Raw genomic sequence first — 25,595 nt, 5'->3', positions numbered from 1 at the left:
GCTGTGTAGGACTGCCGCGAGACCCTGCAAAAAGAACCGCGAGTGCTGCGGGGGAGCAGGGAAGCGAGGGCTGCGAGAGTGGGAGTCTCGTTTGTCAAGTGTCACAGTCTAGTGCTGCAGGAGTTTGAGTCTAAGTTAGCCATATTCCTGTATGAGAGCCATGAGGCTCTCCTGAACTCTCGACCACAAATGTTTAAAAATAATGAAAAATCTTAAAAACAATTCAAATCATCTTTAAATAATTAATTAATCAATTAACAAACAATAATCCCCCATAAGAAGCGCAATTGTAACCCTCTCATTGAAAGGGACGCTGACAAGACGAGCTGAAAGACACCGCATCACCATCACTATCACTGTGTCCTCACTGTGTTCTCGGAACGCGGAAAAGAAAGAGAGCGCGGTTCACGGAACTGAGGCAGGGTGTAGACCCTGGTACTCCTAAGCCTTTACGCCGACACTGGGAGTGCGGCAGTAAGGAGACACCGGTCTACTGCCACTGCCACTGCCATTCAGGCTGTCGTGTTGGGGCCAGTCACAGAAAAAATCTCCCGTTACTCTTTCCCCCCGTGGCTACTGGCTGTGGGGAAACAGCTAATGAACGGCCCGAGAACGTTCAGTGAAGAATAAACTCGCTTAATAATAAACTCAACCAACTCTGGAAAGCGCTCTGATATCTGCAAAGATCTTGTTCGCGCTATATAAAACTTTCAAAATAAATAAATAAATAAACTATACGATCACGGCCCAAGTGGGCTCAGGAATCAACCGGACCAGACCGGTGCGCCTGAAGCCGGCATAATCCGGCCTATAACACCCAGAGCAGTACAAAGACACCTTATTACACCAAGCTTCGCAGAAGATCCTAGCCCTAAGACCTAAGATTCAAAACTTAAGACAACATAGTCGGAGCAAGTAGCGTTGAGGATGGCATGAGGTCAGGCCGTGTCCGGGGCATTACAACTCTTAAAAAAGAAACAAAGAAACGAAAAAGAACATCTAAGATGCTGGAGGATGGAATGGATGGGAGGGCCACAACACCACCAGAAACCAGTCTGGCAACCAAGAAAAATGACTCCCTCATAGAAATACCCATAGATGGAAATCCTTCTGGGCTAAATCTGGAAACTAGCAAGAAATTAATAAAAACACAAACTTCCTACCAGCCAAAAATCTTTACAAAATTTTATTTTTTTTAAAATCCGGGGGACACTTTACTTTCGAACACAAGAGAGGTGTCAGGCCTTCAATCACCCCTCCAGCCCTTTCAACTTAATCAACCTTCACAAACTACTGACGACTCAAAATCAACTATCGAAAAATGCCTTGACAGCAAAAAATCTACAAACATAGCAGCTACAAGCCCTCTGCAAATAACATCAACTCCTCAACATAGCAATATGCGGATAAGCGGTGAATCTATAGGTGGAAAACAAGTTGGTAACGCAGAGACAGTCAAAGTCCAAATCCACAGGCAAAATGGGGAAAACAAGTGGCATATTGATGCCCAAGGGAATAAACAAAATAAACAAGATAAACAAGAAATCAGCTACGACCTGATTGGTGTCAGTGGACCAAAATACAGCAAAAACCTATCTACCAACTGTACCATAGTCAATACACCAACGACCAATAGCCAATCAAGCCCGGAGGAAAAACCATTGCTCATGAGCTCTGACCACAGTCAAAAAACGAAGGGTGAGGTGCAGGTAGACGTGGACTCAAAATTGGTACTGCTGATCCCAACGTCAAACAAAGAAACATCAAATTATCAACCAGAGCTAAATAGGGGGAGAGAGGAAATCAAAGAGTTGATCGGAGCAAAAACTCAGTCGAAGATATGGATGACATAGAGATCTCCTCATTCCTGGGAACAGAAGAATGGAAAGGCCTAATGGCCGCCTATAAGCATGAAACAAGCAGGAGTGGGCCTAATATCAAAACCCAAAGAAACATAACTGAAGAGACACAGGATTTTCCGGTGGAAGGTAGCATAAACGAAGATCGAAAAGAGAAAATAACTTCAGCTGGGGTGGAGGACACACCAAAAAACGCTAGCCAGGAAACAGCATGGCCCAGCTTGTTAAAAACAATGCAATTACTGGTAGATGCTCTCCACTACCAGTCAGATAAAATGGATGTTCAGCTGAGCCTTTTAGACACCCTGGCTGTCTTTGTGGTCGCTATTGATGGGAAGCTGGGCACCTTAAATACCTTTCTACAAAATAGGCAGGATCAAGCTCTCAATAAGAGCACAGGATGTGGATGCGGCCCTATTGTTGATAAACTGGCTACACTACCGCTAATGCTGAGTGTTGGAACCTGGGATGTCAGGTCACCCAGGGTAGCCTGGCCTAGGGTAAGACACAAATACTAGAGGCACATGTGCGAAGGTTGCAAACCACCCAGCAGTAAATCAACGCAATAACACCTAAAAATGACACAACACCATTGTTGGAAAAATACGTGCTTTTTTATAAAAATAATATACTCTGCTTTATACCTTTGGAAATTACAACTCAGCACATACAGTTGTCATGAAATTTAGTGATAGCACTTTCAGAAGTATCAACTTATCTCATTAATCAGCATCAACAGTACGTTTCATTTAGTCAAGAATATTAAAAGACTTTCTCAAGTTCACAGCACAATCCCCTTACTGCTCCATTTTCAGATGCAGAATTACACTTCCCACCAACTCCACTCCTTCTGAGGACAAGCTGCCACAAATTGTCAAGCACCAGAGGCTAGAAGAGAATGTCACAGAAGACTAAATAAGCCTCAGTCTCCTTCTGCCCCTCATGAATATCTTAAGTTTCCTGAGACTGTAGTCTTGGCAGATGTGCGGTTATACCAGTTCCTCTACCCCTTTCCAAGCGCAGGAATCAGTTAGTGCTGCACCACCTTAGTTAGTAGGGAGTTGAACGACCCAGGGGACAGTCAGCTCTCCTATGCCACCCCCTTGGGCTTCCCCGCTTACTTGTCAGTGGGCCAGAAGGTGCGTTCCACGGTAACACCCCCTCGAGGAAGGGTTATTTCTGGGCAGAAATCGGGCCTCTTCGCTCCCTCACGGAGGAGCGGAGGCCCTTGTCAGGGAAACTTGAGGCACTTCGTCAAACACCAGCCGCTCGGCGGAGCCGCTCCTTCCTTGGCGCTCTCTCGCAGGGCCTGCCGACGGTTCTCCCACCAGGGCGCAATCGCGCATGCGCGGAAGAGAGGCGTCTCGGCCTCAGAGACTGCTCCGGCATCCTGCCACCAAGTAGCGTCTTCACCGCGGGCCTGCTCGACCCTAGGCCCCTCCTGTGCTAACCACTGGCTCAGCTGAAATCATGCGCAGTAGCGCTAGAGAGAGTTGGTCAGCTTGCTAGCTTTTCTCTCTCCTTTGGAGGCGCTGACACGGAGCGCGATCGATGCCCCAGGGGTCCCGCTCTCAGTTTAAACAAAGAGAACTAGATCCTAACTCCTCACTCTTCTACCTCATAGGATGAGAGGCTTGCCACACACCACAGGACCAGTCACTAGTAAGAAAACCTCAATGTCATTTAGAGGAGGTGCTTCCTTCTCACACTAGAGAGAGGAGGGGGGTAAAAGGGGGGCTCCTCCAGGATAGAGCCACAGAGCTCTTCTATAGCACTAATCCTCTAACCCTCCTTACTGGACAGACTTAGGGGCACAAGGGATCTCTTAGTTCAGTTCCCAGTGCAGGGTCCTTCTCAGCTCCACAGACTACTGGAATTAACCCCCTCACCTAACTGTCCAGGATCAGCAGGATGAACTAACTTGGCTAGGACAACAGGAATGGGAGGTAGAAAAGCCTTGACAGAGGGCTACCCTTGTAGAGCAATCCACCCTTCAGGATCCTACCCCTACCAGTCCTCAGCCTTCACTCTAGCTGCTCCTTACTGACAGACAAAATGGCTGTCCAGCATTCCGCCTTTTATAGGCTGACCCTCAGAGGTCCAGAAGGGACCAGAAGGTTCTGGAACGCCCTATTCTACTCTATGGGACAGGTTCTAGGTTTGGCAGTTAGGACAGTTGGTAGCCACCATTTTGTGACTCCAACTATTTGCCTGTCAGAAAAGGCCTCTAGGCCTGAGGTGAAAAACTATGAGAGGGGGAAGAACACCTATCCCCTTGACCAACACCTTGAAAAAGCTAGTGGACACAAAAATTAATAAAGGCTTGAGGGGCAAAAAGGGGACAAAATAAATAATAAATTGGAGGGACTACGCAAAAAGCCAGACAAGTCTAACACGCGTCCCCCCAGCTGAAAATGGGGAGAGCTACCCAACCCCTTGGGAGTCCTCATCACTAAGGCGGAAATACCTGGAGAGACCGTCTGCGTTGGCGTGGTCCACTCCAGGCCGATTTTCCACCCGGAAGTCCATTCCCTGTAGGGAGATGGACCACCTCAACAGCTTGGGATTCTCCCCCTTCATCTGCATTAGCCAACGAAGGGGGCGATGGTCAGTCTGAACCAGGAAGTGCGAGCCAAACAGGTATGGCCGCAGCTTCTTCAGAGCCCACACCACCGCAAAAGCTTCCCTCTCAATTGCACTCCACTTCTGTTCCCGGGGAAGCAGTCTCCTGGATAAGAAGACCACAGGCTGATCCAGGCCCTCTTCATTTAGTTGCGATAACACTGCCCCAATGCCATGTTCTGATGCATCTGTCTGGACAATGAACTCCTTGGAGAAGTCTGGGGCCCTCAGGACCGGTGCTGCACACATTGCCTGCTTCAGTTTCTCAAAAGCTTGCTGACAAGCTTTCGTCCAAACTACCCGTCGAGGTTGTTTCTTTGAGGTGAGCTCTGTGAGGGGCGCTACAATAGTGCCATATCCCTTCACAAAGCGACGGTAGTAGCCTGTGAGGCCCAGGAAAGCTCGGACCTCAGTCTGTGTCTTGGGGGGTTCCCAGGCCATGATTGCCTCAATCTTTGCCTGCAGGGGCTGCACTGACCCCCTACCCACCAAGTGTCCAAGGTACACAACCGACCCCTGCCCAATCTGGCATTTGCTGGCTTTGATGGTCAATCCAGCTTGTTTCAGGGCCTGGAGAACTGCTTGCAAATGTTGCAAATGGTCCTCCCAACTGCTACTGAAGACAGCAATGTCATCCAGGTAAGCAGCAGAGAAACTCTCCATTCCAGAGAGGACCTGGTTCACCAGCCGCTGAAATGTGGCAGGGGCATTTTTGAGCCCAAAGGGCATCACGCAAAATTGGAAGTGTCCCTCAGGCGTGGAGAAGGCTGACCTTTCCTTTGCTCCATCTGTCAAGGAGATCTGCCAGTACCCTGAAGTGAGGTCAAAGGTACTTAGATATTGGGCAGCTCCTAGCCGGTCAATTAATTCACCCGCCCTAGGGATCGGATGAGCATCAGTCTTTGTAACTGAGTTCAGTCCCCGGTAATCCACACAGAACCTCAGTTCTGGTGTGGTGCCTGGTGGAGCGGCTTTTGGCACTAGCACCACCGGACTAGACCAAGGGCTGTTGGAAGGTTCTATGACTCCCAGCTCTAGCATCTTGGCAACCTCTCCATGGATGCTAGCCTTCACCTTGTAGGACAGCCGGTAGGTCTTCGACTTCACTGGTGGGCTGTCCCCTGTGTCCACATCATGGGTACACAGGTGAGTCCTTCCCGGGACAAGGGAGAACAACGTAGAGTACTGCTCCAGTATCTGGTGGCAGTCCTCCCGCTGCTCAGGAGTTAGAGTGGGAGAGAGAATTACTCCCTCCACTGACCCATCCTTCTCTTGAGACGAGAACAAGTCTGGGAGAGGTTCGCTTTCCGCTTCCTCTTCCCCATCAGTCACCATCATCAGGATGACCTCTGGCCTCTCATGGTGGGGTTTGAGGCGATTGGCATGCAGCACCCGTAGGGGCTGTCGAGGGGTCTTAAGATCCACCAAGTAAGTGGCCTTACCCTTCTTTTCCAACACCTCAAATGGGCCTGTCCAACGATCTTGAAGGGCACTTAGCTCTCCAGGTTCCATCACCCACACTTTCTGGCCAGGCTCCAACTCCACCGGGTGAGCATTGTGGTCGTACCATTCCTTCATTACTGCCTGGCTGGCCTCCAAGTTGTCAGAAGCTTGCTTCCAAAACTTTGCCATTTGGCTCCGGAAGGCCAGCATGTAGCTCACCACATCCTGAGGAGGCTTTCTGGGAGACTTTTCCCATCCATCCTTCACCAGGCTAAGAGGTCCACGCACAGGGTGCCCGTACAACAGTTCAAAAGGGCTGAAGCCCACTCCCTTCTGCGGCACTTCTCGGTAGGAGAACAGCAAACAGGGCAGGAGGACGTCCCATTTCCTCCGTAGGCTCTCAGGCAGACTTCTTATCATGCCCTTCAGGGTCTTATTGAACCTCTCTACCAGTCCATTGGACTGGGGGTGATAAGGAGTGGTGAACCGGTAAGTCACTCCACACTCCTTCCACATCGCCCGCATGTAAGCTGACATAAAGTTGGTCCCCCTGTCGGACACAACTTCCTTGGGGAATCCCACTCGGGTAAAGATCCCCATCAGGGCCCTAGCCACCACAGGTGCAGTGACAGTCCTCAGAGGAATGGCCTCTGGATACCGTGTGGCATGATCCACCAGAACCAGGATAAACCTGTGACCAGCTGTTGTTAGTGGATCCAATGGCCCTACAATGTCGATGCCCACCCTTTCAAAGGGGGTGCTAACGACTGGAAGTGGTTCCAGGGGAGCTTTCAGCTTCACCCCTGTTTTCCCACTGGCCTGGCAGGATACACATGTCCGACAGTAAGTGTTGGACGCCACTTTCATTTGAGGCCAATAAAAGTGGAGGACAAGCCTAGCAAAGGTCTTGTCCTGACCTAAGTGTCCTGCCAAGGGTATAGCATGAGCCAATTCCAGCAGAAAGGCTCGGTATTGTTGCGGGACTACCAAGGCCCTTGATGAGCCAGGTAAGGGTACCTTGGGTTCACTGTAGAGGAGTCTATCCTCCCAGTAAATATGGTAGTATCCCGTAACATCACCTGCTGCCTGGGCTTCAGCCTGACGCCTCAGTCACTCAAGGGTAGGGCACTCCCTCTGCCCCTTACAGAATTCCTCTCTGGTAGGTCCTCCCTCCACATGCCACTCAGCAGGGATGGGTAAATCCTCCAGAGAGTCTACTTCCCCCTCCACAGACTCCTGGTCCACCACTGCAGGTGGCCGATCCGTCACATGGGGTGCGGAAGCCGAAGCAGGCTCTTCCTGTCTTCGGATCTGTCCCTTTTTGGCAGCGGGTTGGGCCATTGTTCCAGGCTCCAACCCAGGCGAACTCCCTCTCCGGGCAGTCGCAGACCTTGTGCTCACACAGGCCCAGTCAGGTGTACCCAGCATCGCAGAGTGCGTCCGGTATTCCACCTCTCTCCAAGTGTTGTGCTCCATGTCATTCCCCAGCAGACAATCAACTGGCACGGCAGGGCTTACGGCAACTCGAAGTGAACCTGCAACCCCTTCCCACTCAAAGGGAACCTCAGCCACTGGATAGTGGCCCATTCTGCCGTCAGCCATCGCGGCGGGGTGGAGTACATAGGGAACCACCTGCTCTGGAGATACCAGTTGACTTCTCACCATAGTCATACTGGCTCCTGTATCTCTCAGAGCCTCCCCTCTCTGGCCATTGATGGTGACCCATTGCCCATACTTTGCAGTATTTGGGGGCACCTGGATCTTAGGAACCATCTCCCGTTCTCCCAGGGACACTAAGGTGACACCCGCCCACTCACCCCCCTTATCTAAGGGCAACTCCTCCCCGAGCGCTACACTAGCTACTCCCGGTGGTTTTCCTCCGGTGGGAGGGGGTGGTCTCTTTGGGCATCTGACATCTCCCTTATAATGTCCAACACCACCACACTCAAAACAGTGGAGAACCCTTGGCTGCTGGCTTTGGCCAGGATTAGGGTTTCTGGGCGGGTTTACCTTAGGGGTGAAACCTGTTCCCTTTCCTTGGAAATTGTTTTCGGGACCTTTAGAGAACTCCCTCTTTTTATCTCCCCCTTCCTTCTTCTGGGGGGCGCCCTGTCCGGCCTTTTGGGAATCCCCTCCAGTCCCCTTTGAGGACACCCGGGTACTTGCCCAGATGTCCGCCTCCTCTGCAAGCTTCCGGGGATTGGTCAGCTTGCTGTCCACCAGGTGTTGGCGCAGCTCGGGAAAACATTTCTCGAGGAGGTGCTCTTTCAAAAATAGATCATACAACCCCTCATAATCCTTCACCTCACTGCCCTTGACCCAGCCCTCCAATGCCTTACGTGCGTAATCAAGGAAGTCCACCCAGTTCTGGGTGCTTAACTTGTGGCTCCCCCTGAACTTCTGGCGATACCTTTCTGGGGTAAGCCCAAACTTCCTTACTAATGCTAGCTTCATGGTGGGGTAGTTGGTTTGCTCCCCTGGTTCCAGGGCCAGCAAGGTGTCCCGACCAGTAGGAGGCATGTACTTATACAAACCACCCCCCCCAGTGCTTCTCCTGCACCCCATGGGCTCTTAAGGAGACCTCATAGGCAGCCAACCAGTTGGCTATGTCTTCTCCCTGACTGAAGCTAGCAATAAGGTCTTTTGGCAAATAGGGTCTGGACTCCCTGGCTGTTTCTTTGGATTCGCTGCCACCATTCATTACAGGAGAGGGCCCCCGTTGTAGGGCCTGGAGTTCCAACTCTTTCAACCTGAACTCATGAGCCATCCTCCTCTCTTCCTTCTCCTGCTCCAGCTTAGCCAACTCCCATTTTAATTGCCTCTTTTCCCTCCTGTCAGCGAGCTCTGCTTCAGTTAAGCTTCCCCCAGAGGAACTACTGCCCTTCCTGGAGTAGGACACTGGTCCTGGGATTAGGTTTTCCCCCTCAGAGTGGAATAATCCTTCTATCTCCACAACCGTGTCCCGGTCTGTCCCTTCATCCTCCTCCTTCCCTTCTTTGTGTGCCTCCACCCAAGCCCTTAGACTGGTCTGGAGTTCCCCCTTCTTGGCACCATGCTTAAAAAATACCCCCATTTTCTGGCAAAAATCTTTCAGCTGAGCCACAGAATAGGTGTCTAGGTTTTCTAGTGCAAACTCCATTTTACAATAGACAATACCAAGTTATACACACAAGGAAATTTGAGTTGCAAGGGCAACCTGAAGCTACCTCCATCCCACCACCAGGAACAAATTTGGAAAAACAAAAGCACAAATTAGGAGGGCCGCTAGGAGAAAACTCCTGGTGTAGTCTAGTGAATTACGCTCAATTACTACTGAGTAGTTGCAACCACAGTCAGGATCCCACCACTGCACACCAACTTGTTGGAACCTGGGATGTCAGGTCACCTAGGGTAGCCTGGCCTATGGTAAGACACAAATACTAGAGGCACATGTGCGAAGGTTGCAAACCACCCAGCAGTAAATCAACGCAATAACACCTAAAAATGACACAACACCATTGTTGGAAAAATACGTGCTTGTTTATAAAAATAATATACTCTGCTTTATACCTTTGGAAATTACAACTCAGCACATACAGTTGTCATGAAATTTAGTGATAGCACTTTCAGAAGTATCAACTTATCTAATTAATCAGCATCAACAGTACGTTTCATTTAGTCAAGAATATTAAAAGACTTTCTCAAGTTCACAGCACAATCCCCTTACTGCTCCATTTTCAGATGCAGAATTACACTTCCCACCAACTCCACTCCTTCTGAGGACAAGCTGCCACAAATTGTCAAGCACCAGAGGCTAGAAGAGAATGTCACAGAAGACTAAATAAGCCTCAGTCTCCTTCTGCCCCTCATGAATATCTTAAGTTTCCTGAGACTGTAGTCTTGGCAGATGTGCGGTTATACCAGTTCCTCTACCCCTTTCCAAGCGCAGGAATCAGTTAGCGCTGCACCACCTTAGTTAGTAGGGAGTTGAACGACCCAGGGCACAGTCAGCTCTCCTATGCCACCCCCTTGGGCTTCCCCGCTTACTTGTCAGTGGGCCGGAAGGTGCGTTCCACGGTAACACCCCCTCGAGGTAGGGTTATTTCTGGGCAGAAATCGGGCCTCTTCGCTCCCTCACGGAGGAGCGGAGGCCCTTGTCAGGGAAACTTGAGGCACTTCGTCAAACACCAGCCGCTCGGCGGAGCCGTTCCTTCCTTGGCGCTCTCTCGCAGGGCCTGCCGACGGTTCTCCCACCAGGGCGCAATCGCGCATGCGCGGAAGAGAGGCGTCTCGGCCTCAGAGACTGCTCCGGCGTCATGCCATCAAGTAGCGTCTTCACCGCGGGCCTGCTCGACCCTAGGCCCCTCCTGTGCTAACCACTGGCTCAGCTGAAATCATGCGCAGTAGCGCTAGAGAGAGTTGGTCAGCTTGCTAGCTTTTCTCTCTCCTTTGGAGGCGCTGACACGGAGCGCGATCGATGCCCCAGGGGTCCCGCTCTCAGTTTAAACAAAGAGAACTAGATCCTAACTCCTCACTCTTCTACCTCATAGGATGAGAGGCTTGCCACACACCACAGGACCAGTCACTAGTAAGGAAACCTCAATGTCATTTAGAGGAGGTGCTTCCTTCTCACACTAGAGAGAGGAGGGGGGTAAAAGGGGGGCTCCTCCAGGATAGAGCCACAGAGCTCTTCTATAGCACTAATCCTCTAACCCTCCTTACTGGACAGACTTAGGGGCACAAGGGATCTCTTAGTTCAGTTCCCAGTGCAGGGTCCTTCTCAGCTCCACAGACTACTGGAATTAACCCCCTCACCTAACTGTCCAGGATCAGCAGGATGAACTAACTTGGCTAGGACAACAGGAATGGGAGGTAGAAAAGCCTTGACAGAGGGCTACCCTTGTAGAGCAATCCACCCTTCAGGATCCTACCCCTACCAGTCCTCAGCCTTCACTCTAGCTGCTCCTCACTGACAGACAAAATGGCTGTCCAGCATTCCGCCTTTTATAGGCTGACCCTCAGAGGTCCAGAAGGGACCAGAAAGTTCTGGAACGCCCTATTCTACTCTATGGGACAGGTTCTAGGTTTGGCAGTTAGGACAGTTGGTAGCCACCATTTTGTGACTCCAACTATTTGCCTGTCAGAAAAGGCCTCTAGGCCTGAGGTGAAAAACTATGAGAGGGGGAAGAACACCTATCCCATTGACCAACACCTTGAAAAAGCTAGTGGACACAAAAATTAATAAAGGCTTGAGGGGCAAAAAGGGGACAAAATAAATGATAAATTGGAGGGACTACGCAAAAAGCCAGACAAGTCTAACACTGAGTGACCTATGTACACAAATAAAAAAGCCCCTGGGACGAAATGACAGCTACCCGAGTAACGATCATATACACACGGATGTGGACAAGCAATCCTCTGATAGCTGTAATGTGAATCCAACTGACAAAACAAGGAGCACAGGAACGTTAACTATTGGGGGGAAAAAAGGCCCGGGGGCTAATGGGATACAGACCCTCAAGAACCGAAAACCAGAAGCCAAGGATATTACAACAGCAGACGATCAATTGCTTGCAGCTTTAACGGAAGACAAGGCTGACAAACAATTGAAACAATTGAATGCAAAATAAAGGCGTGCTAAAAAACGCAAGGGCAGAATCAAAAAATAAACCTTGCTCAAGAAGGTTTTGTTCGCCTCTTCGGGGCCACGTCACAATTGGTCGGATGTGAACCCGAAACCCTGGACAACACTAATACAAAAGAAGATGGAGAGCCCAAAAAGGAAACAAATATTACCGATATAGCAGATGTCCTGCATCAAAGAGTAACAAATAGATCATCTCAGCAAACAACTAAAGAAAAAAACATCAAAGATTTAACGCAAAACCAGCTAGTAAAACAGAGTAATATCAATGGTCTGAACAATGTCACTACAATGGAAACACCTGAAACAAATGCAATAAAGCATAGGAGTGAAAGCATCCAGCACATACAACCAAAAACAATAAAGGAGGAATCAAAGGCACCAGACGACAAAGGACCGGTATCTAGCCGACAACCATCTAAATCTGCTGATCCAAGAGCCAATCAGAGAGTTGATACCACAATACAGGTAATGGGTCTAGGAAATGGAACTGCGGTCCTTGAACAGGGTATTGTAAACCCAAAGTCAATTATAGGAGAGCAACAAACCTTCAATCTGGATGGGAGCAAAGAAGCTACACCGTCTTCACATCATGTTCCATTGAGATTGCCACAAGGACATGAATCATTACAAAGACGTAATAAAGATAACAAAAAACTACTGCAGTCTGGAAAACATAAAAAGTGCAACAAATATTGTATGGTTTAAACCGGAGTACACCTCATAAGGAAAGTACGATGTTTTGAATAGAGGCAACATCTTAAGACTATTAGCTCACATCCCTTCGCTGGCGGGCGTGACAACCCAGGACCTGGCTTCCATTGAATTTATATCAGAAGATGGAATGAAGGTGGAAAAAACAAAAGCAACATGGACAACATCTTTAGCTGCACAAAACATACTGGCAGAAACTACTACCTTTAAAAATTGGGGAATAACAATTGCACCCTATCTAAAACCAAAATATCCTGATTTACTGATTCCAGCAGCAACAGATGGAAGACAAAACTCCTTCAATAGGTTTGGTTCAACAGTATTTAGAGGGGCAATAGGGGCAGATGGGGCAAGTAGCATGGAAGAGCCAAACGTTAGGGGTCGCACCTCAGATTACGAAACACAAGATTTAAGATGGATTGCGAGAACAATTAATAATCAGTCAAATTGACCAACACAAAACCTCCCTAACATAAGTAGGCAAAACCACTTTAGAATATGTTCATGGAACATCAACGGTTTCGCATCCAAAATATCTGATGTTGAATTTGTCAATTATCTAAGATCCTTTGATATTGTGTCCCTGCAAGAAACATGGCAACTAGAACCCCCCCATCTGCATGGATTTTTACGTTTCTACACTAGTGCGGTAAGAACAGCAAAATATGGCCATCTCCAAGGGGGCTTAGTAACATATGTTTCAGCTGCAAGTGCCTATGAGATCAGGGAATTAGGACCAACCACGCCCGATTTAAAGATAATAAATGTATCCACCTTGAAACCAAGCAAGAAGGGCATAAATCTTATATTGATCAATGTTTACATACACCCAAAAAGGAAAGGAAAGATAGTTAAGGAACTTTTTAATGCCTGGAGGAAATCACCAATGATACACCGACAACGGACCTTATGATTACCGGGGATTTCAATCTCAATTTGATGGGAAACACGACAATTGATGAGAATCACCATCAAAATACAGCCTGGAAAATACCACAACAAGAGCCTCCACCGTCATCCAAACACTCCAAATTAGGAGAGAAGGTGCTAGAGAATCTTGAGTGCTATAACACGAGAGCATTAAATGGGAGATTTACTGAAGACACCCCACCAGCATGTACATTTTACACAACGAGACTCAGTAAAATATTGGACTACACTTTCATGTCACTATCCTTATTCCCCCACATTGTCTCATTTCACATAGGGGAAAAAGTTGACAGCGATCATTGTCCTCAGGAAATTATACTTAACATCAGTAAACCCAAATTTGAGCAATCGCTGTTATCGAAAGATCTAATTTACACCATTAACTACAAAAGGATTAAGTATTCTGTAGTAAAAGATGGAGACCTCCAAAAAATGGCAAAGCTACATTTTGAAGGGAGAATTGGAGAGAGCGAGGTTGATCAATGGGAGAACTTCACAACAACCATGGCAAATTACACTGCAACTCCAAAGCTCCAATATGCACAGAAGGCCAGTAACATGACTTCTTTTTAGGTTTCGCCCTGGCCGTAGCACTGCGTAAGCAGTGCTCCGCCCAGGGCGAAATCTTATGTCCTACATATGGGACTTTGGTCCCGCCTCTGTCTTCCATTGGCTAGCTCCATAAATGGAGGCTAGCCATTGGAAGAGATTGGCTGTCAATCACGCTTTCCCCATGAAAACGCGATTCGGGGGCGTTTCCGTGTGTTTTTTTAAGTCCCGCCCTCTTCTCTTCCCATTGGCTGGAATTTTACCTTCCAGCCAATGGGAAGGGGAGAGCACGAAAAACACGCCCCTGAATTCCTACAGGGCGTGCTGTGCTTTCAGTCGACAGTCTGTGTATAACACTCACCCTGCCACCATGCGTGCATCATATGTTACCGGGGAGCCAGTGGTAATTACATTACCAACAAAATGTATTGCATTACTCAGTAATCAGTAATACAATTTATCGTGCTCTGAAGAAATTTAGATTGGTAATAATAGTGCTTAGGTAGACTTTTGTATTTTCCCGATAATTTGATTCAAGTCTAAAATGTTCATGGAATGCATTAGATTTTGGTGATCCTAAATTAAATCATTAATACCTCTGTTTAATAGCATTAAAATATTTCCATTCTAAGATGGCCGCTATGGCCCTCCACTTTTGCACAGCTTTTGTGTTTGACCTGTTGCATGCTTTAGATTCCTATCTTGAATGTACGTCATCAGCTGACTTTTTAGTCATTCTTTCACGCACGTTCATTTTTGTTCAGTTTTAGATGGCGTAACATATATTGTCGACACGGTTCTGTGTAGCCTATTGCATGTTTTAGATTGATACACTATCGTTTCATGCCGTTTTAGTCCTTCGTTCATGTCTTCAGGTGTCAGGTTCCTCGGGGAGTCTGCCACGCAATTAAAGCCTTGAGGACTGAGTCAGTAGAACGGAGAGATGACCGAGCGTGCTGAACAGAGGAAGGAGTGTGCGCATCTCTCGACCAGCATGCAGTAAAGCAGAGCAGCTAAGTGTAACTGACATCCCTGAAGAAATGTATTATAGAGCATGTTTCCTTCATAAGTAGCAAAGTGGTATAGTTTGTGTTACTGTGAATATGCCTTTCGTTACTTTGCTTTTGGGAGATACCGTTTTTCGTTAAATCTACGCAAATCACCAAAAACCTTCATGTTTCTTGTTATTTAGGGCAGAGGGTGTTCTGGTCTTCTGCATGCGTAGCGCGTGCAGGTCACCCAGGGCTCACTTCTGTGAGATTGAGTTGGGTGGTTGCAAGCAGGGTCAGTGGAGTGTGAATTTCACCCAGGGCTTTGTACGTTGGGATTACATGGCCTGGGATACATATATATATACATACAGCTGATTTGTGGAATGTAAACAGCTGCTCTGCTGCTGCTCGTTTGTTTGGCCTAATGGCTAGGGCAGTAGACTTTAATGTTGGGGAGCTGCAGAACCATGTTCAAGGCTGGCTTGGACGTCTCGGAATCTCCCCCTACCTACAACAATTTGTTTCCTCCTGTAATGCAACAGGCGGTCATGTAAAGCACTGTATAAAACGCAAAAGGCTGTCAAAATAAGTATCTCTAGGCCCCCGCTCAGGCCATTGGTTCTCTGCTTGTGATAAACTGTGGGCGTAGGCCGGGGGTGCGAGGTTCCTGCTGTCTTTCCGTCGTGTCTGTTTGATGCGGGTGGTTGTTAATTAGGCACAGCTGTGGGTTGGGTCTGGCCTCGTAGGATTGAAGTAAGCCTGACTTGAAATCTCCCAGTTCGTCCATCGCCCGTAAGCATTTACACAGCATGCATAGTCCGGCACAAGTATGAGGGGTATGCAATCACGATGTGCTTGCCCCCTACAAGCACTGTTATTGTGGGTGCGGGCGCATGGGGGCCGGCAGGGGTTCTGAAACAGGGCCCTCTTTCTGCAGTGGGTGAGGAGTTTGCTGGATGGTTGTCAGCCAAGGGCTGGGGGTGAGCACAGGTTCGAGCATGTGGCTCCATGCTGCGTTGCACTCTGGTGCCTACAGGCAGCATCTGAGTTTTACTCATGTGGAGTTCGGGCCCCGTTGGTTGTTTGTTCATTCTCCTGGCACCGCTCTAAAACACTTGGGGTCAGGATGAAAGCAGCAGTCCAGCCCAGACAAAATAAATAAATAAAACAATAATAACCTTCACTTGTCCCCCAAGGTCTCAAATGTTTTAATGCATGGGCAATATGGGTGCTGGACACAGCCTAGCCTTTCTGCGGGCCACATGATGGAGCCTGCTCTGATATGCTCCTCGTTGTTTTGGCTAAAAACCACTAGCAGGGTTCAAGGCCCTGTCTCTGCTGCGGTCCCTCGGGTCCGTTTGAAATGCCCTGTCCAGTGCACCAAAAGGTGTCATGCTGCGAAGACTATTTTAAGGGGTTTGCCTTCTCATGTACGTGTTTGCCTAATGTGAAGCCATACATTGATGCTTTGCTGCACTTGCTGCCATCTTGTGATCGGGGGCCGCACCTGCATCTTCGGCGGTGGCAAGAGTTGGCATAACAGCATGGGGGTTTCTCAACCTTGTAATTTTATAAACGTCCGTAATAACAGATGTTGGTGTTTTTACAGCTCCTTGGTCATCTCAGACTGCAAGGACTTCCCGTCCATGCTGGCCCTGGAGGGTGCGTCCCGACGGGGGGAGGCTGTGTGTGTGTCTGTGTATGTGGCTCTGTGTGTGTGTGTGTGTGTGTGGCTCAGTGTGTATGTGTGTGGGACTCTGTGTGTTTGTGTGTGGCATTTGCGAGAGATTAAGCTATTAGCATTGTAAATGACAGTGCCATTTATTTATCTGTTTTCAAAACCAACACATAAATAAAAATGTTGTCATTTTACAATTCCAATAGCTCTAACTTTTTCAAAGGCGAGACCGTTGCATTGTAAATGCTTGTTCAAAAAGTCACAAAGAAAAGATAAAATGCATAAAAAAATGTATCTTTCAAACAATGTGCCAACTCAGGAACTCCCCAAAAGAAACGGCGAAGCACAACCAGCTGCGAGAACTAAAGGCATCCTTAAAAAAAACAAAATGGGAAGCAAACAGGGCAATGGAGGACAGTTTGTGGGCCAAATTACATGCAGACACCAAGCAGAACGATGGGGCGAAATTCTGGAAAACCATCACCTCATTTTTAAATCCTAGGCACGACGGAGTCTCCTCTCACATCTCCGAAGAAACATGGGTAAACCATCTTAAAGATCATTTCACACAACATACAACCTATGGTTCAACAACGGAAAATGATGAAAAGAATTTAAAACCACTCGGCGTCACTCTAAACAAACAAGTAGCCCGATTTACAACTACAGGAGTGACAAATCTACAGAAGACCATGAGACGTTACATCAAAAAAGGTAGAAGAGAGGGGGCTCCAGGTCCGAATGGAAGTCCTCCCATCCTTTATAAACTGAAGGAAAAGGAATGGGCCGAAGCTCTTGAGCCACTGTTTTTAGAAATTATACACTTCAACATACTACCTGTCTCCTGGAAGGGCTCAATTATCTCCCCAATTTTCAAGTCGGGGGATAAATCTCTTGCCTGCAATTACAGATTGATTGCCCTTATGGACAATGAGGCAAAGTATTTTGCTGGGATTCTTTTGGAGGAACTACAGGCCTGGGCTTCAGAAAATTCTCTAATCCCTGCAAATCAGACCGTTTTTTCTAAATCGGTAGGGACCACAACGAACATCTTGACTATGAGCCTGCTAATCGATAAGGCAAAAAGGACTAAAATGCCAATCCACTTGTGCTTCATAGATTTCAAGGCGGCTTTCGATCATGTCAATCGGAACCTTCTATGGTCAAAATTGGAAAGGTGGGGAATACCAAAGCCGTTATTAGACCTGCTGATCAACTTGCACAGCTCAACATGGGTACAGGTGAAGTTCAATCAATCAATCAATCAAAGCATTTATAAAGCGCACTACTCACCCGGGGGGGTCTCAAGGCGCTAGGGGAGGGGGGGTCCGCTAGTGCTCGAACAGCCAGGTCTTGAGCTGCTTCCTGAAGGCAAGGTGGTCCTGGGTCAGGCGGAGGTGGGTCGGGAGGGAGTTCCAAGTCTTGGCGGCCAGGTAGGAGAAGGACCTTCCTCCTGTGGTGGCTCTTCGGATGCGGGGGACGGCGGTGAGGGCGTGGCCGGTCGATCGAAGCTGGCGTGTGGGAGCGTAGAAGTTGAGGCGGCTGTTGAGGTATCCTGGGCCTTGGTTGTGTAGGGCTTTGTGTGCGTGGGTGAGGAGACGGAAGGTGATTCTCTTGTTGACCGGGAGCCAGTGCAGATCTCTCAGGTGTCCGGAGATGTGGTTGCGACGGGGGATGTCCAGGATGAGTCGTGCTGAGGCGTTCTGAATCCGCTGGAGTCTCTTCTGGAGTTTGGCGGTGGTTCCGGCGTAGAGCGAGTTGCCGTAGTCCAGTCGGCTGGTGACGAGGGCCTGGGTGACCGTCTTCCTGGTCTCGGTGGGGATCCACCGGAAGATCTTACGTAGCATGCGCAAGATGTTGAAGCATGACGAGGAGACGGCGTTGGCTTGTCTGGTCATGGAGAGGGAGGAGTCCAGGATGAAGCCCAGGTTGCGTGCGTGGTCTGGTGGTATGGGTGCGCTGCCCAGGGCGGGGGGCCACCAGGAGTCGTCCCAGGCGGAGGGTGAAGACCCCAGGATGAGGACTTCCGTCTTGTCCGAGTTCAGTTTCAGGCGGCTGTTCATCATCCACTTGGCTACGTCTGTCATTCCTTCGTGTAGGTTGGCTCTGGCGGTGGCGGGGTCGTTGGTGAGGGAGAGGATCAGCTGGGTGTCGTCGGCGTAGGAGATGATGTTGAGGTTGTGTTGGCGTGCGATGGCTGCGAGGGGGCTCATGTAGACGTTGAAGAGGGTTGGGCTGAGCGAGGAGCCTTGAGGAACGCCGCAGATGACTTCGGTGGCTTCTGATCTGAACGGGGGGAGGCGGACTCTCTGTGTCCTTCCGGCGAGGAATGAGACGATCCATTCCAGTGCCTTCTCCTGGATTCCGACGTTGCTGAGGCGCTGCACTAGGGTACGGTGGCAGACAGTGTCGAAGGCCGCGGAGAGGTCTAGGAGGATGAGGGCCGCTGTTTCTCCGTTGTCGAGTAGGGCTCGGATGTCGTCGGTGGCTGCGATCAGGGCGGTCTCGGTGCTGTGGTTGGCCCGGAAGTCGGACTGCGAGAGGTCGAGGGATCCGTTGGTCTCGAGGAAGGCGGCCAGCTGCTTGTTGACGGTCTTCTCAATGACTTTTGCAGGGAACGGGAGCAGCGAGATGGGGCGGTAGTTCTTGAGGTCGGCTGATGGCTTCTTAAGTAGAGCGCTGAGTTCGGCGTGCTTCCAGCTCTCCGGGAAGGTAGCGGTGTTGAAGGAGGTGTTGATGATGACCCGCAGGTGGGGCGCGATGACAGCGTCGGCCTTGTTGAAGACGTGGTGAGGGCAGGGGTCGGTCGGAGATCCGGATGGAGTTCATCGTGCGGATGGTGTCTTCGATGCTGATCGGGGTCCAAGTGCGGAGGGTGGTGGTGGGGGGCGGTGGTGGTTCAGTCGTGGCGTGCGTCGGTTGAGTGCTGAAGCTGTTGTGTATGTCCGCGATCTTGTTGTGGAAGTAGGAGGCGAGGGAGTTGCAGAGGTCTTGCGAAGGGGTGATGTCGTTGTTTCCGGCGTTTGGGTTGGAGAGCTCTTTGACGATGTTGAAAAGTTCCTTGCTGTTGTGTGCGTTGTTGTCCAGTCGTTCCTTGAATGCAGTTTTCTTGGTGGCGTGGATCAGTTGGTGGTGTTTTCGGGTGGCGAGCTTGAGGGCAGTCATGTTGTATGGTGTTGGGACTGTGCGCCAGGCTTTCTCGAGTGCTCGGCAGTTCTTCTTGGAGCTCTTGAGTTCGTCGGTGAACCATAGGGCTTTCTTGCTGGTGGGTCTGCTAGGCGGGGTCTTCAGAGGGGCGAGGTCGTCTGCGCAATTGCTGATCCATTTTGCGAGGTTGGTGGCCGCCTGGCTTGGGTTTGTTGCGCTGGTGGGAGGGTTCATGCTCAGGGAAGTCGCGAGCTGGTCGGCTGTAATCTTGTTCCAGTTTCTGCGTGCAACCCATTGCTGGTGGTGGTGGGTCGTGGTCCTTCTGAAGCTGAGTGGACGCAGCTGTGGTCCGTCCAGTGGAGTCCGGTGGCGTGGCAGAAGGTGATGTCCTTGCTGGATGAGAACACGGGGTCGAGTGTGTGTCCGGCGAGGTGGGTGGGTGTGGTCACCAGCTGCTAGAGACCGAGGTTGGCGAGGTTGTCCAGCAGGGTGGTGGTGTTGCGGTCGTTGTTGTTCTCCAGGTGGAAGTTGAGGTCCCCGAGGAGGATGTAGTCAGCGGAGAGGAGGGCGTGCGGGCTGATGACGTCAGCGATGTCTTCGCTGAATTGTGTGCGTGGTCCCGGGGGTCTGTAGATGAGGGTGCCTCTGAGGGTGGTCTTGGGGTTGACGTGGATCTGGAAGTGCAGGTGTTCGGCGGGTGCGAGGGTGTCGTCGGTGTTGGTCGTGATGCGGATGGTGTTCCTGTGGATGATGGCGATGCCTCCTCCGGTCTGGTTGGCGCGGTCCCTCCGGATGATCTTGTAGCCGTCCGGGATGGCGATGGCAGGCGATGAGGAGGCGTTCATCCAGGTTTCCGTGAGAAAGGCGACGTCTGGGGTTGTGGTGTCGAGCAGGTTCCAGAGCTCGACGGCGTGTCTGTGGATGGAGCGGGTGTTGAGCAGGATGCACTTGAGGTGGTTGCTGCTGGTGTTCGGCTTGGTCGGTGCTGGTGTAGTGCAGGTCCGGATGCAGGCGAACTTGCAGGAGTGGCAGCAGAAGGGTCCTTGGGTGCGTCTCGGGGTGGCTTGATAGCAGCCCGGGATTCGACCGGCGTTGAGTGCGTAGAGTTCGGTGGCGTCGTAGGTCCGGCGGGTGGGCTGGTGTCTGCGGGAGTCAGGGGTCCTGGCCCTGGGCGCGGTCCGGGCGTAGACGGGCTTACCTTTGGTGTGCCTTTGGCGCACAATCGGCGCGCACGCTGCGCGTTTGCCACTCTGCCATATGTGGAGAGCGGGGGGGGGGCGGAGCGAGGGAGGAGCAGCTGGGAGGCGGGGCGGCGAATGGGAAGGGCTGCAGAGGGAAGGGGCTGGGCCGCAGGGGGCAGCGGCGGGGAGCGGGGAGGTGGCGGGAAGCGTGGCAGGGGCCGGGGGCGACAAGAGGGGGACAAAATCACAGGGGTACAAAATTTAAACAACACGGGGAGCAGGAAATAAACAAGGAGCAGAGAACACACCGGGGGAAAAAACAATCGGAATCACAGAGGTACAAGAATAAACAGCACGGGGAACAGAAATTAAACTAGGAGCAGAGAACACACCGGGGGAAAAAACAATCGGAATCGCAAATACAAACGCGGCGCAGGCGGGGCAAGAGCAGCCACAGCGGTGTTACAGGATCACAGCTGCGGGCAGCGGCGGCACTTGGCGGGAACGAGGGGCAGCCTGGGCTCACTCACGAGGAGTGTGCGCGGTACATGGGGGTGACCGGCCAAGAGGGACAGAGGTCACTTGGTCAGTTGGGTGATGGTTCCCATTTATCAAGACGCATCCCAACAAATAAAGGTCTCAAACAAGGATGCGTCTTTGCCCCAACTCTCTTCAACCTATTTTTAGGAGATCTCATCCCGGTTCTTAACAACTGCAATTCTCATGCACCTAAATTAGGAGGTTCAATACTTCCAACACTACTATACGCAGATGACCTGATCCTAATTAGCCATACTAAAATAGGGATGCAAAATCTTGTGGATGCAACAAAAAGGTACTCTGATGAGAATCAACTGACGATAAACTTGGAGAAGTCCAAAACAATGTCAATAAACAAGAAAGGAAAAACCCCCCATAGCTGGTTTTGGAACAACACCCGCATACAAGACACGTCAGTATACAAGTACCTAGGGGTCAAAATTGACAGCAGCGGACAATTCATCATCCAAAAAGAAAGCATCAGAGGAAAAGGTATTACGATAGCAATCACCTTAAAAAAACTAAATGAAGACTCACTGGTCCATCTCTCCTTCCCCTGACGCAAGTTATACGGGCCAAACTCTTGCCCACAATTACCTATGGCAGCGAAGCACAAAGAGGAAGAGACGCAGTGACTCTGGACAAAACTGTAATAGCAGCATATAGGATTATTTTCGGTCTGCCAAAATATATCCCTGGCACAACTTAGGTTAGAGTTTGGTGGCCAAAAACAGTCTCTGGCTAGACAAGGGGCCTACATAACTACGTGGGACAAAATCAGGAAAGCCCAAAAGGGAACTTTAAACAGCTTTATGGGCAGAAATACAGAGAAATCCGGCCTCGCCAGCTGCTAAATACCTGGAAAAAAGCTTGGTGACCCTAGGTATACAGGAGCTGTGGAATACCCCTACTCATCACACCACGGTCAAAAGATTAGTAAAGAAAACAACATGTCTTTCGTGGATAGAGGACAAGGCGACTGTTGCCAAGAGGTCACACGGATGGATTATCCTAAACTCTTATTCTAATCAAGGCCAACAGAGCTACCTCGACCAGGGGTATTCAAGAATTACAAAATTGAAATTTCTAAAGCTCAGATTGGGCCTGTTACCCTGTATATGCCATCTCCCACACTGGCTGAGGGATAAAGGGGGCTCCCTCTGTCGTTTATGTGGCAAGGTATTCGAGGACATGACACATCTGTTTTGTTCCAGCGACAAACTGCTGGAGGAAAGAAAACGTCTGCTGAAATTCCAGTTCAACCGACGAGGAATACGTACTCGCAGACATGCAGTTCATGCCTGTTTCACACCAGATGATCCGCAGCTGAACTGCAGCCTGGTAAAGTTTATGAAGGTGGTGGAGAAAAAGATGCAGGATTTTAACCTTCTACTAAGCTCGTAGTTACTTAATTAAGCTGAACTATTATTAAAGTGTTGACTAATGATATCAATTAAATTGTATTTAATCTCCATGATTTAAAAAATTGCAAATTGTTTTTACGTTATTGATATGGTGAAAATGCACAGTACATACATGTCATATTTTTAATGGACGAATTGCAATGGTTTTTATTAACTATGCAAAATAAAAAACTTCATAAACTATAGGCAAGATAACCTTTCAATAGTGAAAAACGAAATGGCAATATTTCACTATCAAGACATGTTACCAACACCAGTAACACCAAACAAAAACCGGGACGTCTGCTCACCCTACCTTTGAGGCCCGAAAATAGAGTCCCCTTTCAAGGCCCTCCCACAAAAAACTGGTGGGTTCAGGCCCCCCCACCCCCTTAAAGCCCTGTGTAGGGCTGGTTAGAGCGGGACAACAGTGAATGGAAGAGGGGGGGCGGCAGTCAGTTTGGCTACCAGTGATCTTGCCAGAGCGTACTTGACTTAATTTAGGCAAAAGGTCCAGAGCACACAATATGTATCTATAGACTGGTTTGTCTTAGAGTAGTGATAGTAGGGATAGACAGGACAAAGCGTATAGTTTTAAAAGGTTTTATTCCCCAACAGTGTTCACCACCTGGGAATCACTGCAAATATCAATCAAGCCAAGCCGACACGTGTTTCGTCACAACATATGGCTGTGACTCTTCAGGGCTGATATAAATAATCAAAGGGCGGGGTCCGTGAACCGGTGATAATTCCAACCCGGTCCTAATCGGGTGGTTTTTAAACTTTAGAACGGGCGGCACCAGTCGGGTTGCCGATGCCGAACTGTAGGTAGAGAATTTGTTAAATCTACAAATTCTGGGGAGCTGAGGCCGTGTTTAGCCTGAGTAGTGGAGTCGACGTCAATCCGTTTCCGAGTGCGGCCTCAGCTCCCCGGAATTTGTAGATTTAACAAATTCTCTCTCTACCTACAGTTCTGCATATTTGCAGTGATTCCCAGGTGGTGAACACTGTTGGTGAATAAAACCTTTTAAAACTATACGCTTTGTCCGGTCTATCCCTACTATCACAACTCTAAGACAAACCAGTCTATAGATACATATTGTGTGCTCTGGACCTTTTGCCTAAATTCACAGAAAAGGAGGTTTCTGTCCTTCTTTCTTTACAGAGGTTAAGGTTTTTCCTCTGGCCAAGAAGCACCTACCACAATATCCTTTCAAGAATCCATTAACCACTATCCTACCGTAACAAGTTGAGCGCCAATTTTCTGAACACTCAAAAACCGACTCGCAGACTTCCCACGTACTTGACTTAATTGCCACCATCTGTACAGCTGACGTTGCGAAAGCTAATTTACAATTCTAAACCCAGTCCAGCGGCATTTTGACTAAATGTACCACAGTAGGAGTAATAGTATCTCTGAGCCTTTCCGCGTCAGTTTAACAGCTCGGCAGATCAAATCTGCCACGAACGGTGGGACAGAAGGCTCGCTCATCGTAGGAGAAAGTTGGACCGAGGAGGCGGCAACCTGCAAACAAAGAGCTAGTGTTCTGCAGAGTGCAGACCCTTCCCGGGCCCCTGGAAAACCGCGCCCAAGCCTCAAGTGCGGCAAAACACACCCACCCAACCCCTAGCCTAGACAAACAAGGGGCGTGTATCGCGTCCAGGTTTTGCCAAAAACGGGTCATGGTTACTGCTTTCATTTTAAGAAACAGAAAAAACAATTTAAAAATACTTTGATGGGTCACGTCACATACGTATTTAAATTGCGGCAACACGCAGTGAGTACGCCGTGTCGTAGAGACGCATTTGTGCATGTTCTACGCTGCTTCAATCTAATACGCTATGACGCGTTTAAGAGTCTGTTTAATTTACGACACACAGTGCATCTTCGCCGCATCCGAACCTGAACAATAAAGTGGCGTTGCCTAAGTGTTGGTGCCGGTAGCTTACTTATGACGTTGGAACGAGCGCCTCACGCGGCCAACAGCAATTTCTAGCAAGCAATATAGCCGCCCTTTGTGCGCGTGCATGATTATTTAACTAGCGCGTGCAAACTCATAACAAACTTACGCGCGCCTTTTTCAGCCAGTAGGACCAAGATGGAAAGCGCCGCGAACACCCCCCGCATCCTCCCGGGGACACAGCGGATCCTCGCTCCTTTTCTTTTCAGGAAGACCTGAAGGTTCCGGTCCCGAGCGCATCGGCCTTCCTTCAAAGGCCCGGTTTATTTTTTAGCCTCCCGGGAAACCATGCAGGGCGCCAGACTCAAATTCCCGCTACTCGCCTGGAGCTGAAGTTACAGTTGCTTCTTACCCCGCCCCTTAAAGAGCCACGCTCTGCCTCTAACAGTCCCTGGAGTTTTTCAGTTTGATCGACGGACTGCTTAAACATGCCATGTTTTGAGAAGTATTGAGCGTATTTTCAGATTATTCCAATATCGCGTTTAAATGTAAACACAGTATATTCCTTGCTGTTTTGTGCTTTGTGTTGTTGCTGTCAGTAAAGAAAGGTAAAGAAAAACACGTGCTTTCCGAATTAAAAAGCAACTGTTCTACGACGCAAATCTAACAGCGAATTATTGTAAAGCATATTTTCATATCGAATACAATTTACATTTCGTGGTGTGAAGCATAGCAACGATAGACTGAAAAGTTACATTGAAAATGCCTTGTACTGAGAGAAACCAACAAAGTAGTTTTACCTCTTTGTGAGTTTGCAATTGATGAATTTCAGGGGTTTTAAGAAGCAGATGATCAGGATGTGATTCACAAAGTATAGCTTCTAAGATTTCAGATTGCTATAATTTCAGTGTAATTATGAGTGACATTTAAATGACTATGAGTGACACTTTCTCGTGAGCAAAATCAAGTAATGATGACGAGGAAAACAATATAAATATCAGAAATGTACACCC

At 49.2% G+C, this 25,595-nt stretch overlaps 1 protein-coding gene across 2 annotated transcripts in view; it reads right to left on the bottom strand.

Moving 5' to 3' along the window:
- Window positions 1-24,990, bottom strand: part of XKR5 (XK related 5) — a 239,582-nt gene extending 214,592 nt beyond the window's left edge. The window contains exon 1 of one of the 2 annotated variants that reach the window (XM_078647583.1): window positions 24,752-24,990. In XM_078647583.1, coding sequence (XP_078503709.1) covers window positions 24,752-24,809 — 58 coding nt within the window. In that variant the 5' untranslated portion in view covers window positions 24,810-24,990. Of the gene's footprint in view, window positions 1-23,984; window positions 24,092-24,751 lie in introns of those variants that run through there. The other variant, XM_078647584.1, reaches the window with a different exon arrangement.
- Window positions 24,991-25,595: the final 605 nt, after the last annotated feature.

Source organism: Lissotriton helveticus, chromosome 6 (assembly GCF_964261635.1).
Source record: "Lissotriton helveticus chromosome 6, aLisHel1.1, whole genome shotgun sequence".
Taxonomy (NCBI): domain Eukaryota; kingdom Metazoa; phylum Chordata; class Amphibia; order Caudata; family Salamandridae; genus Lissotriton; species Lissotriton helveticus.
Note: the sequence above shows the minus strand (reverse complement) of the source record. Positions and strands in the feature narration are given on the sequence as shown.